General features: G+C 43.8%; 1 protein-coding gene across 6 annotated transcripts in view; it reads left to right on the forward strand.

Annotated features, from left to right (window-relative positions):
* Golga3 (golgin A3) overlaps positions 1-25,826 on the forward strand; it is a 48,041-nt gene that overhangs the window by 11,690 nt on the left and 10,525 nt on the right. For all 6 annotated transcript variants that reach the window (XM_008853718.3, XM_008853719.3, XM_029556450.1 and 3 more), the window contains exons 4-16: positions 49-161; positions 2,120-2,766; positions 3,777-3,888; positions 6,215-6,521; positions 9,682-9,884; positions 12,362-12,499; positions 17,041-17,202; positions 17,554-17,922; positions 20,447-20,524; positions 21,588-21,851; positions 22,670-22,764; positions 24,112-24,328; positions 25,415-25,558. In XM_008853718.3, coding sequence (XP_008851940.1) covers positions 49-161; positions 2,120-2,766; positions 3,777-3,888; positions 6,215-6,521; positions 9,682-9,884; positions 12,362-12,499; positions 17,041-17,202; positions 17,554-17,922; positions 20,447-20,524; positions 21,588-21,851; positions 22,670-22,764; positions 24,112-24,328; positions 25,415-25,558 — 2,849 coding nt within the window. The remainder of the gene's footprint in view (positions 1-48; positions 162-2,119; positions 2,767-3,776; positions 3,889-6,214; positions 6,522-9,681; positions 9,885-12,361; positions 12,500-17,040; positions 17,203-17,553; positions 17,923-20,446; positions 20,525-21,587; positions 21,852-22,669; positions 22,765-24,111; positions 24,329-25,414; positions 25,559-25,826) is intronic.

The following is a 25,826-nucleotide window of genomic DNA, read 5'->3' on the forward strand; positions in this document are numbered from 1 at the left end:
TCTGCGCCCTGCTCCCTATGAACCTCTCAATGGCCATTTCCCCTACAGGTTCCACTGCCTCTTCACCTCCTTTGGAAAAGGAGGAACAGGTCCGACTTCAGGCTAGGAAGCGGTTAGAAGAACAACTGAGACAGTACCGAGTGAAGCGCCAGCAGGAGAGGGTAAGTCTCCTGGATGGGAGTCTGGGTTGTACTCTTTTGAGTTCTGAGCAGTTTGGGTCCTCTAGCACAAAGAACATCACGTCCTTGTCTGCATCTGCATTGACCAGTGCCCAGTTTCTCTCCCCTTCCCTTTTTTTTTTTTTTTTTTTTTTTTTTGAGACAGAGTCTCCCTGTAGCCACAGCTGGCTTGAAACTGGCTATATAGACCATGCTGGCCTTGATCTCACAGAGAGTCACTTGCCTCTGCCTCCCAAGTGCTAGGACTAAAGGCATTTGCCACCATGCCTGCCAAGCATCCTTTGTGTTTTTCTACCTGTTGGTTGTTCATTTGTATGTTCAACTGCAACACTGGGATGTTTCTTAACCCCATCCTACCTCTTCCCTACCTTGGCACTACATTAATTTGGTAGAATGATAGTATTGAATTTTTCCTTTAAGAGAAAGTTATGCTAACATAACAAAAGGCAGAGTTTACTTTACCTTGAATCTTAACCATGGCTGGTTTGGAATTTCTGGCTCACACATAATGTAAGAAAAAGAAGAGAGCCAGGCACGGTGATGTATGCCTTTAGTCCCAGCACTTGGAAAGCAAAGGCAGGTGGATCACTGTGAGTTTGAAATCAACCTGGTCTACGTAGTAAGTTCTAAGTCAGCTGGTACTACATGGTGAAACTTTGTCTCCAAATATCTAACTAAATAACTAGCTAACTAACTAACTAACTAAGTAACTAATGAAACATCAACAAACAGAACTGGTTTTATTTGCAGGTTGATAATGCCTTAGAAGACTGCAAAGAATCAGGGGAAAACAATTATTAGATCAAATTTGGTTTAGAAAATTGTCAGTTTATTAATACAGTTTATTAATGTGAAACCTCAGTAGTTAGTCCTGCCATGATCAGTTATAAAATCAGTTGGAAAAGATAGTTTATAGAAAATGATAAACTATCTGGAATTAAAGTGGTAATAAAAAGTATTTAAAATTGAGCAAGATACCATATAACTGGGCCTTGTTGTACAGTTCTAATCCCAGTACTTGGGAAATGAAGGCAGGAGAATCATGAGTTCTAGGCCATGAGACCCAGCTCAACATCCCCCTCACCCCCTAAGAATACCGTATCATGTCTTTGCTGAGGTATATGCAAGCAGATATGAATGGAGGGAGACCGCTTATTGTCTCCTGATTATGGAATGCTAAGGTAGTTCAGTTCAGAAAGGTCTGTTTGGGGTTTTTTGTTTTTGGGAAGAGGGTAGTTGTTTTTGTGTGTGTGTGTTTTTGAGACCTGGTCTCACCATGAAGTCCTGGCTGGTCTAGAGCTTACTGTGTTGATCAGATTGGCCTTGAATTCACAGAGCTCCTCCTGAGTGCTGGGATTAAAAGTGCGAGCCACCATACCCACTTGGACTGTTTTTGTAACTTGAAAATTTTTATGTGTATCTAAAAAACTAAACAGGCTGGGCATGGTGGCACATGCCTTTAACCCCAGCACTTGGGAGACAGAGGCAGGCAGATCTCTGTGAGTTTGAGGCCAGCCTGGTGTACATAGTGAGTTCCAGGCCAGCTGGGGCTACTGGGAGACCTTGTCTCAAAAAAATAAATAAAAATAAATAAATAAATAAACAAATAATAAAATAAAAAACTAAACAGGAGATTAGCCTGAAAAGTTTTTCCAAGAAAGTGTGATGAGAAGAACTTGCCATGACAACCCATTTTAAAATGTTTCAAAGTAATGGTCATTAAAGGGTATGCTTGAAGCCAAGGGATAGTGAAGTCTGGTCACTCAGTGTGACCCCTAGTGGTGAGAGACTGAGATTAGCAGATCTGTTGCACCCAATGTGGCCTGGCAAACTGTTCATCTGTAGAGGGATTGTTCATTGGCACACACTTTCTGGATGATAATCTTAGAATACTGCTTGCTAATCAAAGACATATTTTTACACCTTTGTTTCCTTCTCAGTCCAGTCAACCTGCAACAAAAATGAGACTTTTTAGCACACTTGATCCTGAGCTCATGTTAAATCCAGAAAATTTGCCAAGGGCCAGTACTGTGGCTATGACAAAAGAGTATTCCTTCCTGCGTACCAGTGTTCCTCGGGGGCCCAAGGTGGGCAGCTTAGGGCTGCTAGCACAACCTAAGGAGAAAAAGAGTTCCAAGTCAAGCAAGATTCGGTCTCTGGCTGATTATAGAACTGAAGATTCAAGCGACTCTGGTGGCCTTGGATCCACTGCTGATGCTATTGGAGGTTCCCTGAAGCAGAGTAGAAGCAGCACTTCAGTTGTGTCTGAGGTTAGCCCATCTCCTGAAACTGATAGCCGCATAGAGAATGCCTCCCTGACTGGGGATAGCGTGTCTGAGGCTGATGGAAATGAAAGTGACAGCTCCTCACATAGCAGCTTCTCCATGCAAGGGACCTCACGTATCCTAGTGAATGTGGGCACACCAGGAGCTGCTTACATGATCGATGGCCAGGAGATTACTGCTGAGGCCCTGGGGAAATTTCCCTCGATTAAGGATGTACTTCAGGCTGCAGCAGCCCAACACCAAGATCAGAGCCAGGAAGTCAACGGGGAGGTGCGGAGCCGCAGAGACAGTATTTGCAGCAGGTATGGCAGCAGTCTAGCCTGGGCTCTTGGCCACTGCTGTGTGCCCTATGTCTTTCCTAATGCCACCCCTAATCTTCACATTAGCAGTTTACCTACATGCAGCTCTGTAAGAAGTAGAGTCTGCTTTAAACCACTTGTGTGGGATGAAAATTGCCCTCTTGGGGCTGGAGAGATGGCTCAGCAGTTAAGAATACTGACTGTTCTTGCAGAAGACCCAGGTTTGAATCCCAGCACCCACATGGCAACTAACAACTGTCCGTAACTACAGTTCCAGGGGATCCAACAGCCTCTTCTGTCCTCTGCGGGCATTGCATGACATGGGTGCACTTACCTACATACAGGCACTACACACGTACACATAAAATATCTTTTTTAAAAAATAATAAAATTAAAAAAGGAAATTGCCCTATCTTCCCATGTTTATACAGACCGGTCTCTTAAGGCTGCCTAGATGCTCAGAGGTCCCTGTTTTCTAGAGCATGCTTTAGCATGTGACAGCATGCTGTGAGCAGCCATGCAACCTGACCTCCAGCTAACTCCTTCAGGCTTTTTTTCTTTTTCTTTTTCAATTTGGAGGAAAGCTGGGTGTTGGTGGTGCACACTTGTGTGTAATCTCAGCACTCAGGGGCTGCGATAGGAGGATCTTAAGATCAGTCTGGGCTACATAGGCAATTTCAGGTTAACTTGGGCTGGTAGAAGACTCTGTCTTTAAAAAAAAGAAAAGAGCAAATTAAAAAATACTGGGGGAAATCCTTGTGTGGTAGTGCACACTTTTAATCCCAGCATTTGGGCAGCAGAGACAGAGGCAGGTGGATCTCTAGGATCGAGACCAGCCTGGTTTGCATAGTGAGTTCCAGGCCAACTAAGACTACAGGGAGACCCTGTCTCAAAAAAAAAAAAAAAAATTCAGGGGAGCAGAAAAGCATGTGTAGAAATCAGTAAGAGGTAGGGTAAAGGAAGATTAACAACCGTTATGTTCTCACCTCCTGACCTTATACTTTGTCCCCCAGTGTGTCCATAGAGAGCTCTCTTGCTGAAACGCAGGATGAAATGTTGCAGATTCTTAAAGAAAAAATGAGGCTTGAAGGACAGCTGGAGGCTTTGTCATTAGAAGCCAGTCAGGTAAGGGATGTCTGATTGTTGTTTGATGATCCAAGTCTTTGAAAAGAATGTGTGGTTCTTCACTGTATATACTTTTACAGATACCCTTAAGTATAATTTGTGTCAGCACAAGCCAGATTGTCTGCTTGGTGTATTGACTCCACACAGAGTTGTACTAATTTATTTGTGACTTAGTTTCTCCCTTTGTCTCCATTGGGATTTGCCAGGAACATATGCTGAATGTTAGGTCCTGGGAGTAAAAATATTTTTAAAGATTATTGGGAGCATATCCCATGGAACTCATGTGGTGTTCAGGGGATAACTTGTGGGAGTTGGCTTTCTTCTTCTACCTTGTGGGTTCAAGAATCAAACTTAAGTTTGTCAGGCTTCACAGCAAGTATCTTTACCTACTAAGCCATCTTGCTGGCCTATGTATTGCTTCTTCTGATATTAACTTTGCTATATCTGGTTTTTATTTTGAGGGCTAGAGAAATGGTTCAGTATAAGAGCACTTGCTGCTCTACCAAAGGATCCAGGATTGGTTCCCAGCACCTACATCAGGTGGCTTACAACCACCTGAAAACTTCAGCTCCAGAGGATGCAAGGCCTTCTGATCTCTGTGGGCACCTGTACACGCATGCACATACACACATTCAGTCATATACATACACATAAATAAAATAAAATAAAATCTCTTTTTTTTTTTTTTGTCTTTTTGAGGCAGGGTCTCCCTATGGTCCCAGCTAGCCTGGAACTCACTATGTAGACCAGGCTTACCTTAAACTCATAAGAGATCTGCCTGCTTCTGCCTCTCAAGTGCTGGGATTAAAGGCATGAGCCACCATGCCCAGTAATAAAATAAATCTTTAAAAATCATTTTTCTCTCTTTTCAGATTTTGTTTATTGTTTTGTGTGCTTTTGAGGGGCGGGGGGAGACAGGATCTCATGTAGCCCAGCTGGCCTTGAATTTGATTCTGTAGCTGAGAATGACCTTGAAATCTACCTTTTAAGGACTGAGATTAGAGGTCTGAGCCAACATTTGTGGATTGTTTTGTGTGGTTTTTTTTTTTTTTTTTTTCAAAAGCAGTGAACTAGATTTTTAATCTGTCAACAGAGAGTAAGTCTATTTAGGGGAATTCAACTGTATGCTTTGTGAGGGGAAAATACACACACAGAGACCACAAGAGGCCTGACCTGAGGCTCTGGGTACAGGCCACAGGATGAGGGCAGTGGTTGAGACTGTGTGTGGTTAGATGAACTTGTTTTCCTAAAGACAAGCATAAAAGAGAGGGAGGGAGGGAGAGAGGTATCTATCTTCAAAGGTGATTTCAGAGATTTTTTTTTTTAAGGGTATTTTGGGTTGTATACAATTTTCTATACCTATCAGGTCCATTTGTGTTTCCTCTGTATATTCAGGTTTGTGATCTAGGCTAAGTGCCTTCACTCTAGCATGCACAAATCCCTGGGGTCAGTCTCTAGCACTGCAAATAAATAAAATCCTATTGAGTTTTACTGATTCAGTTCAGTTCCTTTGGGTCTTTGTTTGGCCTGTCAAACATGTTATTTTTACAACGTTAATTTTTCCTTAGTTTGTTGAGTTTTTGGTTCTACACATAGCCCTAGATAAACTTATAGTGAACAGAATGTGCTAGTTAGTAACTGTGACTTTTTTTTGTCTTTTTCATTTATTTTTCCCTTTTTTGTGGTGCTAGGGATTAAATTCGGGTGCTGGTTCATACTAAGCGAGCACTCTACCACTGAGCTCAGTCCCCCAGCCCTTATTTGTCTTCTATATAGCTCCTGGGGCCCATTTTCTCTTTCTGCTGTCCTGTGAGCATTGCTGCTGTAGTCACTCAGGGCTATTCCTGTATCTATGTATGGCTTAAGCCCTTGGAATCTCCCTTTCATAACAGCAGCATTTTCCTGCAAATGCTTTGGACCCATTTTCCTGATTGATCAGAGTCTGACTGCTTTTATTTCTTAGGGATCTCTCAACTTGTCTGGTATTTGGGTGGAGGTAGGGAATGGAGGGAGCTAACTCACATAACTGAATGACTGGATTGTCTTTATTTTATTTTATTGTTTTGTAGCCCTCGCTGGCCTGGAACTTACTACGTAGACCAGGCTGACCTTGAACTCATAGAGATCCACCTTCCTCTGCCTCCAAGTGCTGGGATTAAAGGCATGTGCCACCATCCCCAGCACTAGGTGGTCTTTGAATAGAGTGTTTCACAAAACACTTGGTTTTCTCTGTCTCACTGATTATGTTTCAACAGTCTCATTAAAACACTGGATGGGAGTGGCTTATTTTTCTGAAAGCCATTGTTTTATTTGGGGGTATTTTCAGGCGCTTCAGGAAAAGGCTGAGCTTCAGGCCCAGCTTGCTGCCCTGAGCACAAGGCTACAAGTGCAGGTGGAGCATAGCCATAGCAGCCAGCAGAAGCAGGACTCCCTCAGTTCTGAAGTGGACACCTTGAAGCAGTCTTGCTGGGATCTGGAGCGAGCCATGACTGACCTACAGAACATGCTGGAAGCTAAAAATGCCAGCTTGGCATCCTCGAACAATGATCTGCAGGTGGCAGAGGAGCAGTATCAGAGGCTGATGGCCAAAGTAGAGGACATGCAGAGAAACATCCTCAGCAAGGACAATACAGGTGAGGTCCTCAGCCCAAGTGTGACTTCTGAAGTCTGTGACTGGTATCATGTGAATGAAGCTTCAGGATCACAATAGCTTAAAATTAATAGAGTCTCTGCTAAAGTAAATAGAATTTTGGTTGAACTCCTGAGATTTTTGTACATTTTTTTATGAGGGATGTAAACTAAGATCTCAGAGATTAACTTTGGACCTTTGAAGATCAGAAGTTATTTCTTTCTGCCCCCTAAATCAATGTTATTTGGAGGAGTGGAGCTGTGATTTTTTTATTCTACATTTATTCCTGGCAATTTTAAAAGCTATCTAAAATATTTTAAAACAAGGCTGGAGAGTTGCTCAGTGGTTAAGAGTACTGGCCGCTCTTGAAGAGGACCCAGGTTCAGTTCCCAGTACCCATATGGCAACTAACAGCCATCCCTAATTCCAGTTCCAGGGTATCTCACTTCCTCTTTTGACCTTTGCTGGCATTGCATGACATGGCATACTTATATACATGCAGACAATACACATAAAAATAATAAAGTGTAAAAAATATTTTAAAGCAATGCCTGTATTATTGATTAGTGACCATCTGTTCAGTGTGTTGGTCTGTAACTCTCCAGGGCTTACCTAGAGAATTATAAGAAACTGACATATGGTCATAGAGAGGCTCTGTTTTCAGGCTTCAATTGAGCCAAACCCTGACACCCATGGACACTGCGAGGACTCCTGCCTGTACTTAGTATGTTATTTGAAGAGGAAGGAGGAAGAAAGGGTGAAAGTGAGGTGGGGAGATTGAAGACAAGGCCTTAAGACACAAAAGAACAGGCTTCTCAGGCGAGGCTCTTGTCCAGGTCTGTGAAGGGCCATGTCTGCAGCCTTTCTGTGGCTGGGATGCCCATCACATCTAATGACTTGAAGGAGAGTGATAAGCAGCTATTTCAGAACCTCAGTTCCAACACTAGAGCAGAGAAAAATCCTTCTGCATAAAAAAGTTCTTTTAATTGCTATAAAATTTTGTCTTTGAGCGTTTTATGATGCCAAGTCTCTTAGGGAAAAAATTCCAAAAATTTATAAACATGCTAATTTTGTTCCTTTGGGGGTTGCATGACCTCACTGAACCAGTGCTCCTTGGGGAGCAGAATGGACTTCATATGAGCTCCTGAATGTGTCTACTACAAAGGCTCCTGCACTGAGCTGTAGCCTACCAGCCATGTGTGATTTGGGTGTGGGACACTGTTGCCATTCTGAGTTCTCACTACTCTGGACTTGAACCTCTATGGATAAGGGATCACGAACTCAATTAAAACAGTCTTGGGACTGGACAGATGGCTCAGCAGTTAAGAGTGTTGGCTACTCTTGAAGAACACCCTGGTTCAATTCCCAGCACCCACATGGCAGCCAACCACCACCTCTAACTCCAGTTCTAGGGGATCCAACATCCTCTTTTCACCTCCTCGGGCATTGTAAGACATGGGTGCACTTACACACATGCCGGCAATATACTCATACACATAAAAAGTGTTTTAAAAATCTTAGTGCCCACCCCCCTTTGTCTTTTTATGACAGGGTCTCATGTAGCTCAGGCTAGCCTTGGACTTGCTATGTAGCTGAGGATGACCTTGAACTCTTGATCTCCTGATTCCCCTCTCCAGAGTGCAGACAATAGGCTTGTGCCGCAATATCTGGTCATCTTTATTTTTTTTTCTTTTCAATCTGAAATACATGACCCATGTTTGGTGGCACATAGCTGTAGCCCCAGCTACTTTGATGATTAAGACAAAAGAATCAAAAGCTCATGGCCAGTTGGACAATTTAGCAAGTCTATGCCACATAGAGACTTTAAAAATAGGGGCCTGGATGGGGGCTGGAAATATCTTTAGGAGATAAATTGTTTCCTAAATTAATGGTATAATTAAAAAATTTTAATATCTGATATTATTTGTACTTTGATTTATCTGTTGTCAGTAATTTCTTTTTTAAAAAATGTTATTTTTATTTTATGTATATGAGTGTATTGCCTGCATGTATGTGAATTGCACCCTTGTGCAGTGCCGCGGAGGTCAGAAGAGGGCTTCGGATTCCCCTGGAACTGGAGTCAAGTACGGTTCATAGCCACCATGTGGGTGCTGAGAATTGAACCTGGGTCCACTGCGAGAGCAGTCAGTGCTCTTAACTGCTGAGCCATCTCTCCAGCCCCAGTTGTCAGTAATTTCTTATCTCCCCTCCTCACTCTTCCTGTCCTGCTCATGCTAAGAGCTTACCCTATGGCAAACCAGTGCTAGTGAAGAATCATCTATATAAGACCCTTGTTGTTTCTTTATGGCATATTGCTATCACTGGGAGTTTAGAAATGAGAACCACAGTGGCATGGCAGGTTCATGTACACACAGTTGGCTTTCAGCCTGTGCATATTCTGTAACTAGATTTTCTTCCCATCTTAATTTTATTTGTAATCCCAAAACTCTACTCATAGTACTTATATGGTTGTTCACGGACATGGTCATATTGGCAAAATTGGAGGACTGGATATCAAGTGTGTGCTTCCAGCATCATGATACAAGGTGATACTCTGATTTCTTGTTTGCCCTCAAGTCTTATGCTTAGCTCAAACTGCTAACAAGTGTCCATTTTGTGGTCTGTTTGGTGCTACACTTCCAGTTGTGTGCTTTTTTGGGGAAGGGGTGATTTTGCTGTTTAAAATGGTTCCAAACACCAATATTGTGTGTGAGGAGGCTGTGAACTTGTGTGAAGAAGACACTTTTGTTAGAGAAACTTTGCTAAGACGTAGTTGACTTACAAAGCTGCTGGCAGCGAGCTCAATAGTCATTGATAATAACTTAAGATAATATATGAATAATTAGTAACTAATAGATAATTTACTAGATATTAAATAAGGCGTGTTTAAACAGAATCACAAGTAAATAAATGGATATGTTTTTTCATCAGTTAATAGGACTGTTGTATCTAGGGACTCACAGGAACCCCATATCCGTCTAGGAACAGTTCTGTGTCTGCCACTGCTGCATTTGTGGTGACGTTATAGAACATGGCCACTGTGAACAGCCCATATCAGCTATTCTACTTCTCTCTGCAGAATCCAACTTTAGGCCCTGTGTCCACTCAGAGCAGTGGCTTTCCTGGCTGGTTAGTTTGAGCTGGCTATGCTTGTTTACTTTCAGTGCATGACCTGCGGCAGCAGATGGCAGCCCTACAGAGCCAGCTTCAGCAAGTGCAGCTGGAGCGTACAACATTGACCAGCAAGCTACAAGCATCACAGGCTGAAATCACATCTCTGCAACATGCTCGGCAGTGGTACCAGCAGCAGCTTGCCTTGGCCCAGGAGGCCCGGGTCAGGCTACAAGGCGAGGTGGCCCACATCCAGGTATAGTACAGGAACTCCCTTTCAGGGATATGGCAAATGCTTTTCCCTGAATTACAAAGGTGTTCTAAACTGGTACATACCTCTAATGTATGTACTACATACCAGAGGTATGTAGTGGTACATACCTCTAATCCCAGTACTCTAGAGGCTAAGACAGGAAGATCAAAAGTTTAAAGCTAGGCAAATGAGGAAAACTTATTTCTGGCTTTATTTTTCATGGATATGTTTTTGTTAAGCATCTGCTGATTACATGGGAGCCAACACCCATCCTATTGAATGACTTCCCACTCCTTCCTCCTTGACTTTGTTGACATAGGAACCTTCCAGTTTTTTACTTGAGTCTTACTCTAAAATGCCCCACTCTGGACTGGCCCATGCTCCTTATGCTAGTGTAGTTCTTTCTCCAAAGAGTAACTCTTCATTTGACCTCAAGCCCACATGTACTGTGCCTTAGCATCCTACCCCCGTCCCTCTGCCTCAGCAGCTCCCGCCTCCCTGATTTGAATCTCTTTCTTGTGATATTCTTGAGTGACAAAGTGTGGCAGGTGGTCCTTCCTAGTTGGAGTTTCATCTTCCTCTGGCTGCTTAGCCCCAGCTGCCCATGTGAACTGTTGCTTCCAACTCCTGTAGGGGACATTGTCTCTGAATTTGTATGTGTTGATCTGTGTATCCTTTGGAAATATTAACACTGGTGTATGTGAGTACTTAAGTATGAAGCCTGTCTGGCCCCTTTACTTAGGCAGCATTCTTTGGAAACCAAGTTGCTTGAATACATTTTACTCTGAAGGTCAGGGCCTGGCTGACTAGACTGGTGGAAAGTGCCAAAGAGCACTTTTAGTTAGCCTTTAAATTTTTTTTTTTTTTGCCTAGTTGGGCATGGTGATACACACCTTTAATCCCAGTACTCAGGAGGCAGAGGTAGGTGGACCTCTGTGAGATTGAGGCCAGCCTGGTTTACATAGCAAGTTCCAGGCCAACCTGGGCTATAAGGGAGACCCTGTCTCAAAAATTAAAATAAAAATGTAGCTATCAGCTTTTATTTTTCCAGATAAAATAGTATAGATTTAGTGAGGCTTTCTTTTTCAAGTAGAGAATGTACAATAGCACTCCATCAAATGTCCCTTTTCTTTTTGATCTAGAGTTTGCACATACACAAGAAAGAAGTTTTCTTAAATTTAAATTATGCGTTTTTAAGCCACAGATCCATATAGAAAACTGGATCTCTTTCTTGTGATATTCTTTATATAGAAAAGCTTTTGTTGTACTTACAGTGTACTTAGACATAAATTGCTATGCTAATTAATATATTCAGGCTTCTGTATATTCTATGAGGCATATAATACTCAAAGAAGTTGGAGTTTTGTATAAGTTTGGGAAATGATTTGGAAGATAGAAGTAGGGGCTGGAGAGATGGCTCAGCAGTTAAGAAGACTGTTCTTGCAGAAGACTTGGGTTCGAATCCCAGCACTCACATGGCAGCTAACAGCTGTCTGTAACTCCAGTTCCAGGGGATCCAACAGCCTCTTCTGTCCTCTGTGGGCATTGCACAACATGGGTGCACTTACCTACACTCATACACATAAAATAAAACAGTAAATAAAATATTTTTTAAAAAAAGTAGAAGAGGAATCAATGGTAGTTTGAGAATCTTGCTTCCTTCAAAATTTTTTGGCACATAGGTTGAGTGTTCTGTAACTAGAGTTCTTCATGCTCCTTCTGTCTCTGTCTACCTCTTTCTGTTCATATGAGCACTCAACAGGCTAGAAGATGCAGAACAGCTACAGCCTGTCTCTTTTTGTTTTAAACCATAAGCCCAGCAAGTGCTATACTTCCTCCTTTGCTCTGTGCAGCTCCTCTTTAGATCTGAGCCCCACCATTCTGCCCCACCTTGCATCCTGCCAGTCTAGGAAGGTCTACTGGGGTTGGACACAAGGTAGGGAAGGTCTTGTCACAGGCCTTTTGCTTAAGTGTCTTCATATTTTGTGTTTCTTTGCTGTTCCTCATCCCTTGGGGGCTGTGGGACTGGATTCCTTTTCTTAAGGACATTGTCAGTCAGATTAGGCCCTGAGTATCTGTGGAGCCTGTGGGGATCCAGTGGGACTTTGTTAATTCAGAGGTGTACGTTGGATGGGAACTCAAGTGTAGGTCATGTCCAAACCACACATTCTCAGTTGTGAAGCCCTGACTTTTAGATAGCCAGCTCCCAGATCCCTTAGGCATACAGAACTCTATCACTTGACCCAAGTTAGAGATGGGATGACCCATGGTTGGCAGAGGGTTTGTGTAGATGACTGCTGGGATTGGAGATGAAGAAGACAGGGCTTTCCCTGCCTTGTGGGACATTATGATGGTCAGCCAGTAGCAGTAGCCATTGCTGGTAGAGGACCCACACACACACCCCAGTGACTAGGTATAGGCTGGTCTGTCCTTGATGCCTAATGTTAAGCTGCTTTTAACTTGTGGGTCTTTCTTTGAAGGTTGGACAGATGACCCAAGCAGGCCTGCTGGAGCACCTGAAGCTTGAGAATGTGTCCCTATCCCACCAGCTGTCAGAAACTCAGCACAGATCCATCAAGGAAAAAGAGCGCATAGCTGTTCAACTTCAGAGCATTGAGGTGAGTGCTGCAGTGATAGTAATTGTTTTTAATCTAACTTTGTGTCTTGATGGCAAATGTAAGACGTATACATACATACTTATAATACATATAAGTAAACATAAGTGTATCTTATAGATATGTGTGTATACATATATACATATACACATACACACACACATATATATTACATATGTATAATATTACTCAAAAGAGTGTTTCAGAAATATTTTTTTGAGGCTGGGGAGATGACTTAGTGGAATAAAAATGCTTGAAGTGCAAGCATAAGGGCCTAAGCTCAAATCCTCAGCACCCACATAAAAAGCTGGGCGAGCCGGGCATGGTGGCGCATGCCTTTAATCCCAGCACTTGGGAGGCAGAGGCAGGCGGATCTTTGTGAGTTCGCGGCCAGCCTGGTCTACATAGTGAGTTCCAGGACAGCTGGGGCTACAGGGAGACCCTGTCTCAAAAAAAAGACCAAAAAAAAAAGCTGGGTGTGACTACGTTGCCTATAACTGCAGCATTGCAGGGGCAGAGACAGGAGCCTGTGAGATCACTGGCCAGTCATAGTAGCCAAAATGGCAAGCTTCCAGGTTAGTGAGAGACCTTGTTTCAAGGCAACAAGGTGGAGAACAATAAGGTAGTGTCTTCCTCTAGCCTCTGTCCGCACATGCATGAGTTCATACATCCACACACACACCACAAACTCATATAACTATATATACACACATGCCCAACATCCCCCCCCCCACACACACAAAAGCGTGCTTTTGAATAATGTGCAGTGATATTGTTCATCATTTGGGGATTCTACCCCTTGTCTGACCTGAGTGTCCTTGGTACCTTCAAGCTCTTCTCTAAGCCCAGTAAGTTGTTGCCAGCTGAGGACAGAGCTAACCACAGAGTGGATGGGGAGAGAGACAGTTAAGTATATTTGTAGGTTAGACAGCATTTCTAAGTCCAGTGATAATAAAGATTTTGCTTGTCTGCAAGCACTCAGCCTGTACTCAGTCAGTTCCTCCTAAAGTGTCTTCCTGAAGGCATTTTCATTATTGCCAGCTTCCTCTACACATCATCTCTAGATGATGAGAAATGCAGTGCCTTTGGCTTGAACGTGAATCCTGTTCTCTGTGACACCCTAGATGATTTTGGTTTGGTTTGGTTTGGTTTGGTTTGGTTTTTTGAGACAGGGTCTCACAATGTAGCCATGGCTATCCTGGAATTCACTATATAGACCAGGCTGGTTTCAAACTCAACAGAGATCTGCCTGCCTATACCTCCTAAGTGCTGGGATTAAAGGTGTTTGCCACCCTACCCAACCCAACTCCTAGGTAATTTCTTAACCTGAGTATAGGTTTTGCTTCTCTCTCTTTTCTCTTCAAGACAGGGTCTTTTGTAGCCCAGGCTGGCTTCAGACTTTCTATATAGCCTAGGATAACTTTAAGCTCCTATCCTCCTACTTCTGCCTCCTTAGTACTATGATTACAGACATGTCCCATCACATTTAGTTTCATGTAGTGTGGGGATAAAACTCAGGGCTTCATATATGTTAGGCAGTGAGTCTACCATCTGAGCTATATCTCAAGCTCCTTTTTTTCTTATTGTTGGAGAGGAACCCAGGGCCTTGTACATGCTACTCAAGTGCTTTCTACCAATGAGCCATATCTCTAGCCCTAATTTTCTTTTTTTACAAAATAGAAACATTTGCTTAGTATCCTTGTTACCAAAAAAGCAAAGAAGAGAAAAACCATGTAAAATATCTAGTTAGGGGCCAGTGAAATGGTTCATTGGGTAAAGGTGCTTTCTGCCAATCTTGTTGACCTGAATTCAGTTCTTGGAACCTAGATGGTAAAAGGAGAAAACCAACTTCTGTGTGTTGTCTTCTGACCTCCACATGGACACCATGGCATGTGTACACACATATACATACACAATATAAATAAATATAAAAAATATTTTAAAAATTTAGTGTGTAAAGCTGGGCATGGGAGGCAGAGGCAGGTGGATCTCTGTGAGTTCTAGGCCAGCCTGGTCTACATAGCAGGTTCTAGGCCAGCTCGGGCTACAGGGAGACCCTGTCTCAAAAAGACCAAAAAAAAAATATTTAGTGTGCAAAGTGATTATTGTGAGTTGAATGATTTCCTAGGCCTTTTTTGATCCTAACCTTTCATAGATACACAGGAAATCAGCTTTCCTAAGCCTTTTCTGCTTTGTCTTCCTGACTGTACCTGCCCTTTTTTCCATATGGAACATAGGACAGCCATTGGCTCATAGATGATGGAAGAGAAGCATGTTGAGAACCAAAATGATTAAGAGCTCAGTAAAGAACTGAAAATACTTTGGATTTATAAACTAATTTATTTTTTGAAAGAAATGTATCAAAGTTGGGAGCTGGGAGTGGTAGTATATAGAGTATATACCTATAATTCCAGCACTTAGAAGGTAGAAACAGTAGAAACAGCATTCTAAGTTTGCAAGTTCAAGACCAGCTTGGTCTACTTAGTGACTTTATATATATATATTTTAAAAGCCCTTTAATCCCAGCATTTGGGAGGTAGGCGGAGATATATCTCTCTGAGTTTGAAGCCAGCCTAATCTACATAGTGAGTTTGAGGCTAGCTGGGACTACATAGTGAGACCTTGTCTCAAAAAGAGGGTGGGGGGAGCAGTAAGATGGCTCAGTGGGTAAAATACTTGCCAAGCCTAACAATTTGAATTCAATATCCATGACCTACATAGTAGAAGGAGAGAACCAACTCTCGAAAGTTGTCCTCTAAGCCCCACATGTACATGCATACCACAAATAAATGTCATTAAAGCCTGTATCTTTTTTTTTTTTTTTTTTTTTTTTTTTTGTCTTTTTGAGACAGGGTCTCCCTGTAGCCCTAGCTGTCCTAGAACTCACTATGTAGACCAGGCTGGCCTTGAACTTACAGAGATCTGCCTGCCTCTGCCTCCATGCCCGGCTAAAGCCTATATCTTTTTAAAAGTACCAAGATGTCAGGTCTTATCTGTATAATCAAATTCTTAAGAAATGCCATAGTTGGCCCCATGGTCCCTATTGGCTTACTTTTACTAATGTGAAGTAGAAGTCTTGTCAAAGAGACTATTAGATATTCAACACTTCAAAAGGAGAGATGTGCTCCTGATCTATCCTTCCATGACAAATGGCCAGGAAGGAGGCTCATTTAGTACATGATCCTTTTTTTTTTTTTTTTGGTTTTTTTGAGACAGGGTCTCCCTGTAGTCCCAACTGACTTGAACTCACTATGTAGACCAGGCTGGCCTTGAACTTACAAGGATCCGCTTGCCTCTGCCTCCCGAGTGCTGGGATTAAAGGTGTGCGCCACCACGCCCGGCAGTACGTGATCCTTTAAAAAAAAAAAAAAAAATTGACAGACTGAGATGGAGACCTCATGTAGCCCATGCTGGCCTTAAACTCACTATGTAGCAAGGAAGACCTTGAACTTCTTCTGATCCTCCTGCCTCCACCTCCTAAGTACTAAGATTACAAGTATGTACCACCACATTGAGTTTTATGCAGTGCTCGCAATCAGTCCCAGGGCTTCATGTATGTTAGACAAGTGCTTTTTCTGCTTGAACTATATCACCAGCTCAACTTGATTATTTTTCTTTTGTCCACCTGGTCTTAAACTTATAGTCTGAAATGATCCTCCTTCCATCTCAGACTCTTAAGTTGCCAGGAGGGTTGTTTGCCTGGTTGTCTTTTGGGACAGGTCTGGATCAGCTAGGATAAGAGTCCTGAGTAGCCTGGCCTCTATTGTGGTAAGTAGACAGGTACCATAAATGTACTCTAAGTCCCTCAGTTTGTAGTTCATAGACAGAATGGAGCTGTGAACAAGGGACTTCTTGCAGAGCAGTGGGTTTCCCTATAAAGTGTGAGACTTTCAGTCTATTGTTGGTAATCAAATTTTCCTGCTTTTTAAAAAAAAGACTGTTTCTGGCCAGGTGTGGTGGTAATATACCACCTTTAATTCTAGCACTTGGGGAGGCAGAGACAGGCATGGATCTCTGAGTTCTAGGCCATCCTGGTCTACATAGCAAGTTCCAGACCAGCTGGGGCTACAGGGAGACCCTGTCTCAAAAAGACCAAAAAACAAACAAAACAAAACAAAAAAACATTGTTTCTGGAGCTGGAGAGATGACTCAGCAGTTAAGAGTATGTACCACTCTTAGAGATGACCTAGGTTTGGTTTCCAGCACCTACATTTCAGCTTCCAGCCATTAGTTAACTCTAATTCAAGGGGGAATCTGACACCCTTTTCTGGCCTCTGCAGGAACCAGGCACATGTGGCACACATACATACATTTAGGCCAAACACTCATACACATAAAATATATATATATATATATTTTTGGTCTTTTTGAAGCAGGGTCTCCCTGTAGCCCCAGCTATCCTGAACTCACTATGTAGACCAGGCTGGCCTTGAACTCACAGAGATCACCTGCCTCTGCCTCCCAAGTGCTGGGACTACAAGCGTGCACCACCATGCCTGGCTAAAATAAATAAATTTTTAAAAGAAAATGTTTCCTGGGTCCAGGCTGACATGTTGGATCAGGAGGCAGCCTTTGTCCAGATTCGGGAGGCAAAGACAATGGTGGAGGAGGACCTCCAGAGGAGGCTAGAAGAGTTCGAAGGTGAACGGGAGCAGCTACAGAAGGTGGCAGATGCGGCAGCATCCCTAGAGCAACAGTTGGAACAGGCAAGTAGCTCCTGCCACTCTGGACCCCAGGCTCACAGAAGCCTCTGTGGACATGGGCCTACCCTGGTATGCATGTCCCAGGACCATCTACATGTAGCCTGTGTTATGATGTCTTGTATCAGGCTATGTCAGTGGTACAGGTTTGTTTTGGGTTGTTTATTGAATATATTTGAAGGGTTGCTATCAGACTACTCTGTTAACAGCCTGATCATGGGTTTGCTTCTGTTCATGTTCTTCTACTAAAAATTTGCATAAAAATGACCCTTAAAGGAGTCCCTCAAAATTATTTAAATCTTGTATAAATTCTTGAAGCAGGGTAGAGGACATGTTAAGTTTATCACCTATTTCCAGGTGAAGTTGACACTGCAGCAACGAGACCAGCAGCTTGCAGCACTGCAGCAGGAGCACCTAGACGTGATGAAGCAGCTCACCTTGACACAGGAGGCTCTACAGGCCAAGGGACAGTCCCTTGATGATCTGCACACACACTATGATGAGTTGCAAGCAAGGCTGGAGGAGCTGCAGGGGGAAGCTACCTCCAAGGAGGACACAATTCGCTTCCTGCAAAATGAGAAGATTGTCTTGGAGGTGGCGCTGCAGGTGGCCAGAACTGACAAGGAAGAACTCGACAAAGGAGTGAGACATCTGGAGGAAGATACCGAGGAGACATCAGGACTTTTGGAGCAACTGAGACAAGAATTGGCAGTCAAGTCCAGCCAGGTAGCACAGTTATTTTATGAAAGTCCACAAATTAATTCTTCTCTGGGATACATTCTGTTGTGAATGTGAGTGACCATTGGGGGAGTGTTTTAGAACAGGGAGCTTAATGGGTTATGTTGTGCTCCTTTGCTGCATTAACCACTGGGTATGGAGGAACCAGAACTGGGAAACTGAGTTTTGTTTGGGGGGTTTTTTAATGTATTTGCCAAAAACACCAGTTTTTGCTGCTGACAATGTGGTTCTCAGTTTGAGGAGAAGATGCAGTAAACTTGGCTTTGCTGTTCTGCCTACGTGGAGCAGGCTAGTCATGGTGTAAAATGGTGTGCAGAGTAGGGCAGATAGCTCATACTAGGCCCCACCTGTTTTCATACAGGGTCACGGTATGTAAGAGTACAGTCTATAGGCTGGCCCTATATGGGCAATGCCAGTGTCTTAACAACTGAATGCTGCCAGATATCGACAGATCAGTAAAAAATAGAGTATAAAGAAGGATGTTGGGCCAGGCTTGGTGGCACATGCCTTTAATTCCAGCGCTCAGAAGGCAGAGGCAGGAGGATCTCTGAGTTTGAGGCCAGCCTGGTGTACATAGTGAGTTCTAGGCCATCTGGGACTATAAGAGAGACCCTGTCTCAAAAAGATTTAAAAAAACAAAAGACTGTTCAGGAAGTGGAAGTAACATTGAAATGATTCTACCTGAAAATACTGCTGTGTAAGGACCAAGGACTAGGGATCACTGTTTCTCTTAGAGATAATAATTTAGGGCGATTGTCAGAGTTCTCTGACTATTAGTTTGCTGAGAGGGACCTCAGCTGACACTGGACAGTATTTATCATGCTGAGATTTTACTGTGTTACCAAAGCTACTTTTCAGTGCCCTTGGATTATGATGATTTGCTTAAAGAAAGGTGAGCCAGCAAAGCAGACTAATTGGGAAACAGCTGCCCCTCAACCACTGGCCTGCCCAAGTGCTTGCTGCCCTGTCTGTCTGGTTAGAATGTGCATGTGTAGGCGCCTAGGGGTCTCAGACAGTGCTGTCCAAACAGGGTTTCAGGATTTACTGATCTCTACTCCCTTTGCCTTCATTCCTCTGTAGAATTGTGACTAGACCAGATGTAGATGACAGAGGGTAACAGGAGGAAATGGAAGACATGTCTAAAACAACATTCTCAGGATTCCTGAAGGACAATCTGAGAATAACCTCCAGATTGTAGGGAAAACTGGCTTGCTGTGCTCAAGTGGATTTGTGTGGAGTATGTTTTGTTTTGGGGTTTTTTTGTGTTATGTATGTGTCTTTTTGAAGCAGGGTCTCCCTGTAGCCCCAGCTGTCCTGGAACTCAGTATGTAGACCAGGCTGGCCTTGAACTCACAGAGATCTGCTGGCCTCTGCCTCCCAGGTGCTGGGGCTACCAGGCGTGTGCCACCACACCCAGCTTGTTTTGGTTTTTTGGAAACAGCGTTTCCCTGTAGCCCCAGTGGGCCTGGAACGCTCTGGACGAAGCTGGCTTGATGTCATAGAGATCCGCTTGCCTCTGCTTCCTGAGTGTTAGGATTAAAAAATTCTGCCACCATACCCAGCTGTGGAGCATATTTTGATTTTGGAGGAGAAATCATTTCTAATAGAAAACCTTGGCCCTCAGCAAGCTTTTGCCATCTCTGAGGCAGTGTCCCTAAGCAGGTTCTCTGACTGCTTTACATCTAAGATAATGATCCCAGGCAATCCTCTTAATGGTGCCAGGTGAGCGTGGTTTCACTGCCACTTCAGACTGTGTCATGTAACATGCCTGGGTGTCTCTATCATGTGCCATGGACCTGTGCCCTCCATACGGAGTACATCAGAGCCCTGACAGTGTGTCATGGGACTTCTCCCAAAGCATTTTTTATTGGATTGGGGCGTGACTTAGTGATAGAACATTTCCCTAGCATGCTCCAGGGTTAGGAATCAACATACAGAAAAGAAACAAGCTTTTTGCTCTATTAGAGTAGCACTTCATATATATGTTCTTCAGTCCTTGGGTGCTCTCTGTGTGCAGATCTGATTCCATCTAGGGCCTGAGACAGCAGTTCTCACAAGCTCCCAGATAGTAAAGACAGTACCTCTAGTACACTTGAGGTGGCAAGGATGTGGGGTTTTCTAAGTTGAGGTTCGTTCTTTCCTTTATGTAGTATCTGTGGCTACTTTCCTGTTTTAAGAACAGAGCTGACAAGCTGCAACAGACATGTGGCCCACAAAGCTGAAGGTGTTTCTTTGACTATTCCAGGAAGGACTTATAGCTACCTACTCTAGAACACTCTTTTCCTTGTCCTTTCTCTCACTCCTCTGCCCCTTGCCATGTCTTTATGCTTTTAAGTGGCAAGGAGGGAGGATGCTGGGTATGTACCATGCCTGAATAGCCCTTGGGACATCAGCCTATACCAGATTGCAAACCCTTTTCCATGCACTTGCTGGGGCTGGCTCTTAGGAAATGCCACTGGCTGGGCACAGGCCTGGAGCTCTCATGCCTTCTTTGTGCAAACCTCTCTTGTAGGTGGAACACCTACAGCAGGAGACAGCCTCCCTGAAAAAGCAGATGCAGAAGGTAAAGGAGCAGTTTCTTCAGCAAAAGGTAAGACATGGGAAACAAGTATCAAGCGTATCTCTGAGTAATCCGTTTGATTAAGTAAAACAAAATCTGTCAGAAAGAAAGAAGCATTCATGGTCTTCCTTAACCTTTTTAAGAGCAGTGTACTCATTCTACAATGTCCTCCATTCTTCATCACAGTCTGTAAGGTCAGCATGCCCTTAACTCTGGTGAGAGATTGGATCTCTGATCCCCCCAAGGCATGTAGCATCTGCCATTGTGGTACCTGTCATGACCCTTTTGGTATCATTCCTGAGAGCTGTGTGTGTTGTGCATTGTTGTCAGTATGTAAGTTGTGTTTGCTGTATAAAAGTTCTGAAAAGCTGGGTTGGAGAGATGGCTCAGCGGTTAAGCTGGTTAAACTGATTGTTCTTGAAGAAGACCCGGGTTTGAATCCCAGCACCCACATGGCAGCTAACAACTGTCCGTAACTCCAGTTCCAGGGGATCCAACAACCTCTTCTGTCCTCCGCAGGCATTGCATGACACGGGTACATTTACCTACATGCAGGCAATATACTCATACACATAAAAATAATAAATAAAATATATTAAAAGTTCTGAAAAGCTTTCACCATGGTACAACATTAAAACAAATTCAGTTGTGCCTAATAGGCCATTACCTATCAGAAGCCAAACACTCCAAACAAAGGAAGACCTTGTGAGATTACTTGGAAGAGATAGGGAGTCCCAGGAGGCTAATGGGATGCTTCATGCGATGTCCAGATTGGTTGGAGCATAGTTTATAGTCACATTGTGTGACAGACATCCAGACATTTTATCACGATTGGTGTTTCTCAATGGGTAGCATTAGATTTGAAGAAATGTGTCTTTTTAGTGCAAAAAAGTTATGCCCTAGGGCTGGAGATGTAGCTCAGTTGGTAGAGTACTCACCTGGCATTTTTGAAGCTCTGTGTTCCATCCCTAGTACTGTGGGGGAAAGAAGTTAATGCCTTAAATTGATGATAAACATTTTTATTTTAGCCATTTTATTCCCTGGGTAAGACCCTACTGGGGCACTGGCCTATAACTTGTGCCTTGTCCTACAGGTAATGGTAGAGGCCTACCGGCGAGATGCCACTTCCAAAGACCAACTCATTAGCGAGCTGAAAGCCACAAAGAAGCGGCTGGACTCAGAGATGAAGGAACTGAGACAGGAACTAATCAAGCTGGTTGGAGAGAAGAAGATTGTGGAAGTGGAGCAATCACGCTTGCAGAAGGAGGTGTCCCTGGTTCACCAGCAGATGGTGGATCTTGAGGGTCATCTTCAGTCAGTGCAGAAAGAACGAGATGAAATGGAGACTCATCTACAGGTCTGTGGAATGCATTAGATAGATTCTGTTGAGTTATCAGCCAGATGTGCTAGGGACTTAACTGTGTATAAGGTGGGACAGGGAGCACTGGCCACAGTCTGGAGATTATGGCCTTCCTGAAGCTAATGCCCAGGTAAGTCTAGGCTGTGATGACACGTGAAAGGACAAAGAGGGCTGAGCACCTGATAATACCCTGTGACAGGCTCTTTGCAGCCAGTGTTTGAGCTGAGGACTCCGTGAGGTTGGCACCAAGCAGAAAGGGGAGAATGCTCTGCAGAGACCCTGACTTCAGGCAGTGTACAGGGGCTAAGGGGGTTCCATAGCCAGCTGTTTAATGAGTGCAGTGGGAGCTGGTGCCAGGAGGGAGGCGGTAGCTGGTTGTTGAACAGACAAGATGAGGTTAGAGATGACTTGAATGTAGAAGTAGAGCTCTCAGTCTAGATAACCAGCTAGGTATCCCAGATGAGGAACACTTCCTGAGATGAGAAATTTGAGAAGTGGTAGGTAGGATGCTAGACCCAAGGCTCCATTTTGCACCCTCAGGAGGACCAGACCAAGATCCTGATAGACAGGTAGCACACCTATAAGGGTAGTGTGTCCAAGTGTTCACCCAGCAACACCTTGCTTGTTCCTTTTATGAGGCATCACAGCCTAGACTTTCTTTAACTTGTCTTCCCTGCCAGGACATTAGCTTCAGGAAGGCCTTTGATGCTCTGGACACAGTGGCCAGAAATGCTTTTGACCTCATGAAGTGTTCATCAGATGCTGATGTCTGCAGTGAGTAGCTCTGTACTTACCACACATTCTTTCTTTTAAAGTCTTTGCAGTTTGACAAAGAGCAGATGGTTGCTCTTACCGAAGCGAATGAGACACTAAAGAAACAAATAGAAGAGCTGCAGCAAGAGGCCAAGAAGTAAGTCTGTGAGCAGCACACACTTACCTGAGCTGTGCTGAGGATAGGGAAGAGCCTGGGCAATCTTCATGTGGCTGCATTCCCCATATAACCTTATTGAAAAGGAGCTTGGGCCCATTAAAAGCTAGCCTGGAGCAATTTCTAAATTTAAAGTTCCATCATGATTTGGCAGCTGTTTTTCCTACATATTTATCCAAATGTATAAGTTGATTTGCTGAAGAATTGTTTAACAGAAACTTCCCTCACCCAGTGCTGGGGATCAGTCCCAGGACTTTGAGCATGCTAAGCAGGTACTGCTCTACCACTGATCTACATCTCTAGTCCTAAACTCGCCTGTTTTTATTTTGACTTTTTGTACCACACACTGGTGGCAATATCCTCCAATTCCTGATCCCTCACTAGGACTGACACTTTGGCATTTATCTACCATATTCTTTTATGGCCCTCACAGCCCATGCCAGTATATACATGTGTTAGCACATAATGCTAACAGCCTTTAAGGCCACTTATTTATTTATTTATTTATTTATTTATTTATTTATTTATTTATTTATTTATTTATTTATTTTGGGGGTTGTTTTGTAAGACAAGATCTTGCTTTATAGCCCAAGTTGGCCTGAAACTTGTGATTACCCTGTCTCAGTCTCCCAAGTGCAGAGATTACGGGTGTGGGCAGTGACTCCTAACTCTTTGGGACCTCTTCACTCCATAGTACATCCTGTGCTGCCTGACTTTTGTCAGCTGGTAATAATACCCTCACAAATCTCATCACCAAATTTGTTGCTAACCTTTAGGAAGAATGATACAGGTATTCAGTTTGACTGGCTTGTGCTTTTTTTTTTTTTTTTTTTTTTCCCTCACAAGATTGCTTTGTTCTGTTGAGGGCTCACTCTTTAGCCTAGACTATCCTAAAACTTGTTATGTAGCCCAGGAGAATCCTTCTGCCCCAGCCTTTTGGGTGCTGGGATTACAGGTGTATACCACCACACCCAGCACAAGGTCATTTTTAAATTATTCTAAGAGGGCAGGTCTGATTGTGGTAGATGTGGTCAGTGAAATCACAATGTTTTTCTTGTCCTTCTGGCCCTGTAGGGATTCTTGATGCAGACATTTCTTCCCCTTTCGTAGCCAAATTAGAGCAAGTATACACTTACCCATGTCATCCTGAGGGACCACCAGGTTCTGGGAAGAGACAGGATGGGGTTGAGCTAAGGTGGCTTCTAGCGCCAGAGGTCCAAACTGCCCAGTTCTGGAGAGTAAACTGACTTCTGCACTTGGGATCACAGGCTGGGGAGCTGGTTGGTTGAACTGGGTTCTCAGCTGCCTGTGTTGTCTCTCACCTCCCAGGGCTATCACAGAACAAAAGCAGAAGATGAAGCGGCTGGGCTCAGATCTGACCAGTGCCCAGAAGGAGATGAAGACTAAGCACAAGGCCTATGAAAATGCTGTGAGCATCCTCAGCCGCCGCCTGCAGGAGGCCTTGGCTGCCAAAGAGGCTGCAGATGCAGAGCTGAACCAGCTAAGAGCTCAGAGCACTGGTGGCAGCAGTGACCCTGTTCTTCATGTAGGTAAACACATTTCCCCCTGTCCTTATGACTCCTTTGAGTGTGCCAAAAGGCCATTCTATCAACATTTTCTTGCTCTAAAATCCTTATAAGTCACTGAGCTGCACTGTCACCCCCCCCCCCGTTTATTTTTAATTTTTTTAAAACATTTTGAGACAGTCTGACCAAGTTACCTTCAGGCTGACCTTGAAATTGCAGTCCTCCTGCCTCAGCTTACTAAGTAGCTGAGATTTTAAATATGCAAGTATGCAGCATCACATCTTAACATAGACAACATTTCTTTTTTTTAATATTTGTCTTATTTATATAAGTGTTTGCCTGCATGTATGTAAATGCACCCATGTTGTGCAAAGCTCATGGAGCCCAAAAGAGGGCGGTGGAACTGGACAGCTGCCATGTGGTTGCTAGGCACTGAAACTGGGTCCTCTGCAAAAGCAACCAGTGCTCTTAACCACTGAGCCATTTGTCAAGCCTCTAGACAACAAGTCTTTAGCAAACTGTTTGGTCTATCACTAGACCTTTAGTGACTTACATATAATATTGTATGTGTCCTGGGAGAAGCTTCCTTGACCTATAGAAATCTGACTGCTGGCTGAGAAGCTGTGGCAGGACCTGCTTCTGCCCACCAGTCTTCTCTGTGTAGTTTTAGGTCCCACAGGTGGAGGTGTGCACAGAGACAGCGTAGTGAGATATGCAGTAAGAGTGGAGGGGATAGGAAGCAGTGTTTCTTAGAGTGGAAAAACTTTGCAGAAGGCACTGGGGGTGAGCAAGGGTGCATTTTTGGGCTGGAAGACTGAGTGGGAGATGACTCAGTGGGTAAAGACACCTGCTGCCAAGCTTAATGACCTGAGTTCAATCCGCATACCCACATGGCAGAAGGAGAGAACTGACTCCCTTAAGTTATCCTCTGAGCTCTACTCACACACCATACCACAAACATGCACAGAATAAATAAATGTAGTAAAGAACTTAAAAAACAAAATGTGGTCAGACTTGAGTCTGCACAGCATCGTACCTGGAGGTGCTGTGAGAGTTGAGGGAGGCAAGGACTGATGACTAAACAAGCCTCCCATCTTGGCTCTCAGGAGAAGATCCGTGCTCTGGAGGTGGAGCTACAGAATGTTGGCCAGAGCAAGATGCTGCTAGAGAAGGAATTGCAGGAGGTAATCGCAATGACTAGCCAGGAGCTGGAAGAGTCCCGGGAGAAGGTGCTGGAGCTGGAAGATGAGGTAACACCTGCATTGCCAGGCAGAGTTGCATTGCTGCTTAACACTTGGTCACTCTTAGATTGTAGATTGAACAAACTGTTGCCAGTACTTTAGCAAGGATGACATCAGTTAACACTTCTTTTTTTTTCTTTTTTCTTTTTTCTGTCTTTTTGAGACAGGGTCTCCCTGTAGCCCCAGCTGACCTGGAACTCACTATGTAGACCAGGCTGGCCTCGAACTCACAGAGATCCACCTGCCTCTGCCTCCCAAGTGCTGGGATTAAAGGCAT

The sequence above is a fragment of the Nannospalax galili genome, unplaced genomic scaffold (genome assembly GCF_000622305.1).
Source record: "Nannospalax galili isolate Female #2095 unplaced genomic scaffold, S.galili_v1.0 scaffold566, whole genome shotgun sequence".
NCBI classification, from domain to species: Eukaryota; Metazoa; Chordata; class Mammalia; order Rodentia; family Spalacidae; genus Nannospalax; species Nannospalax galili.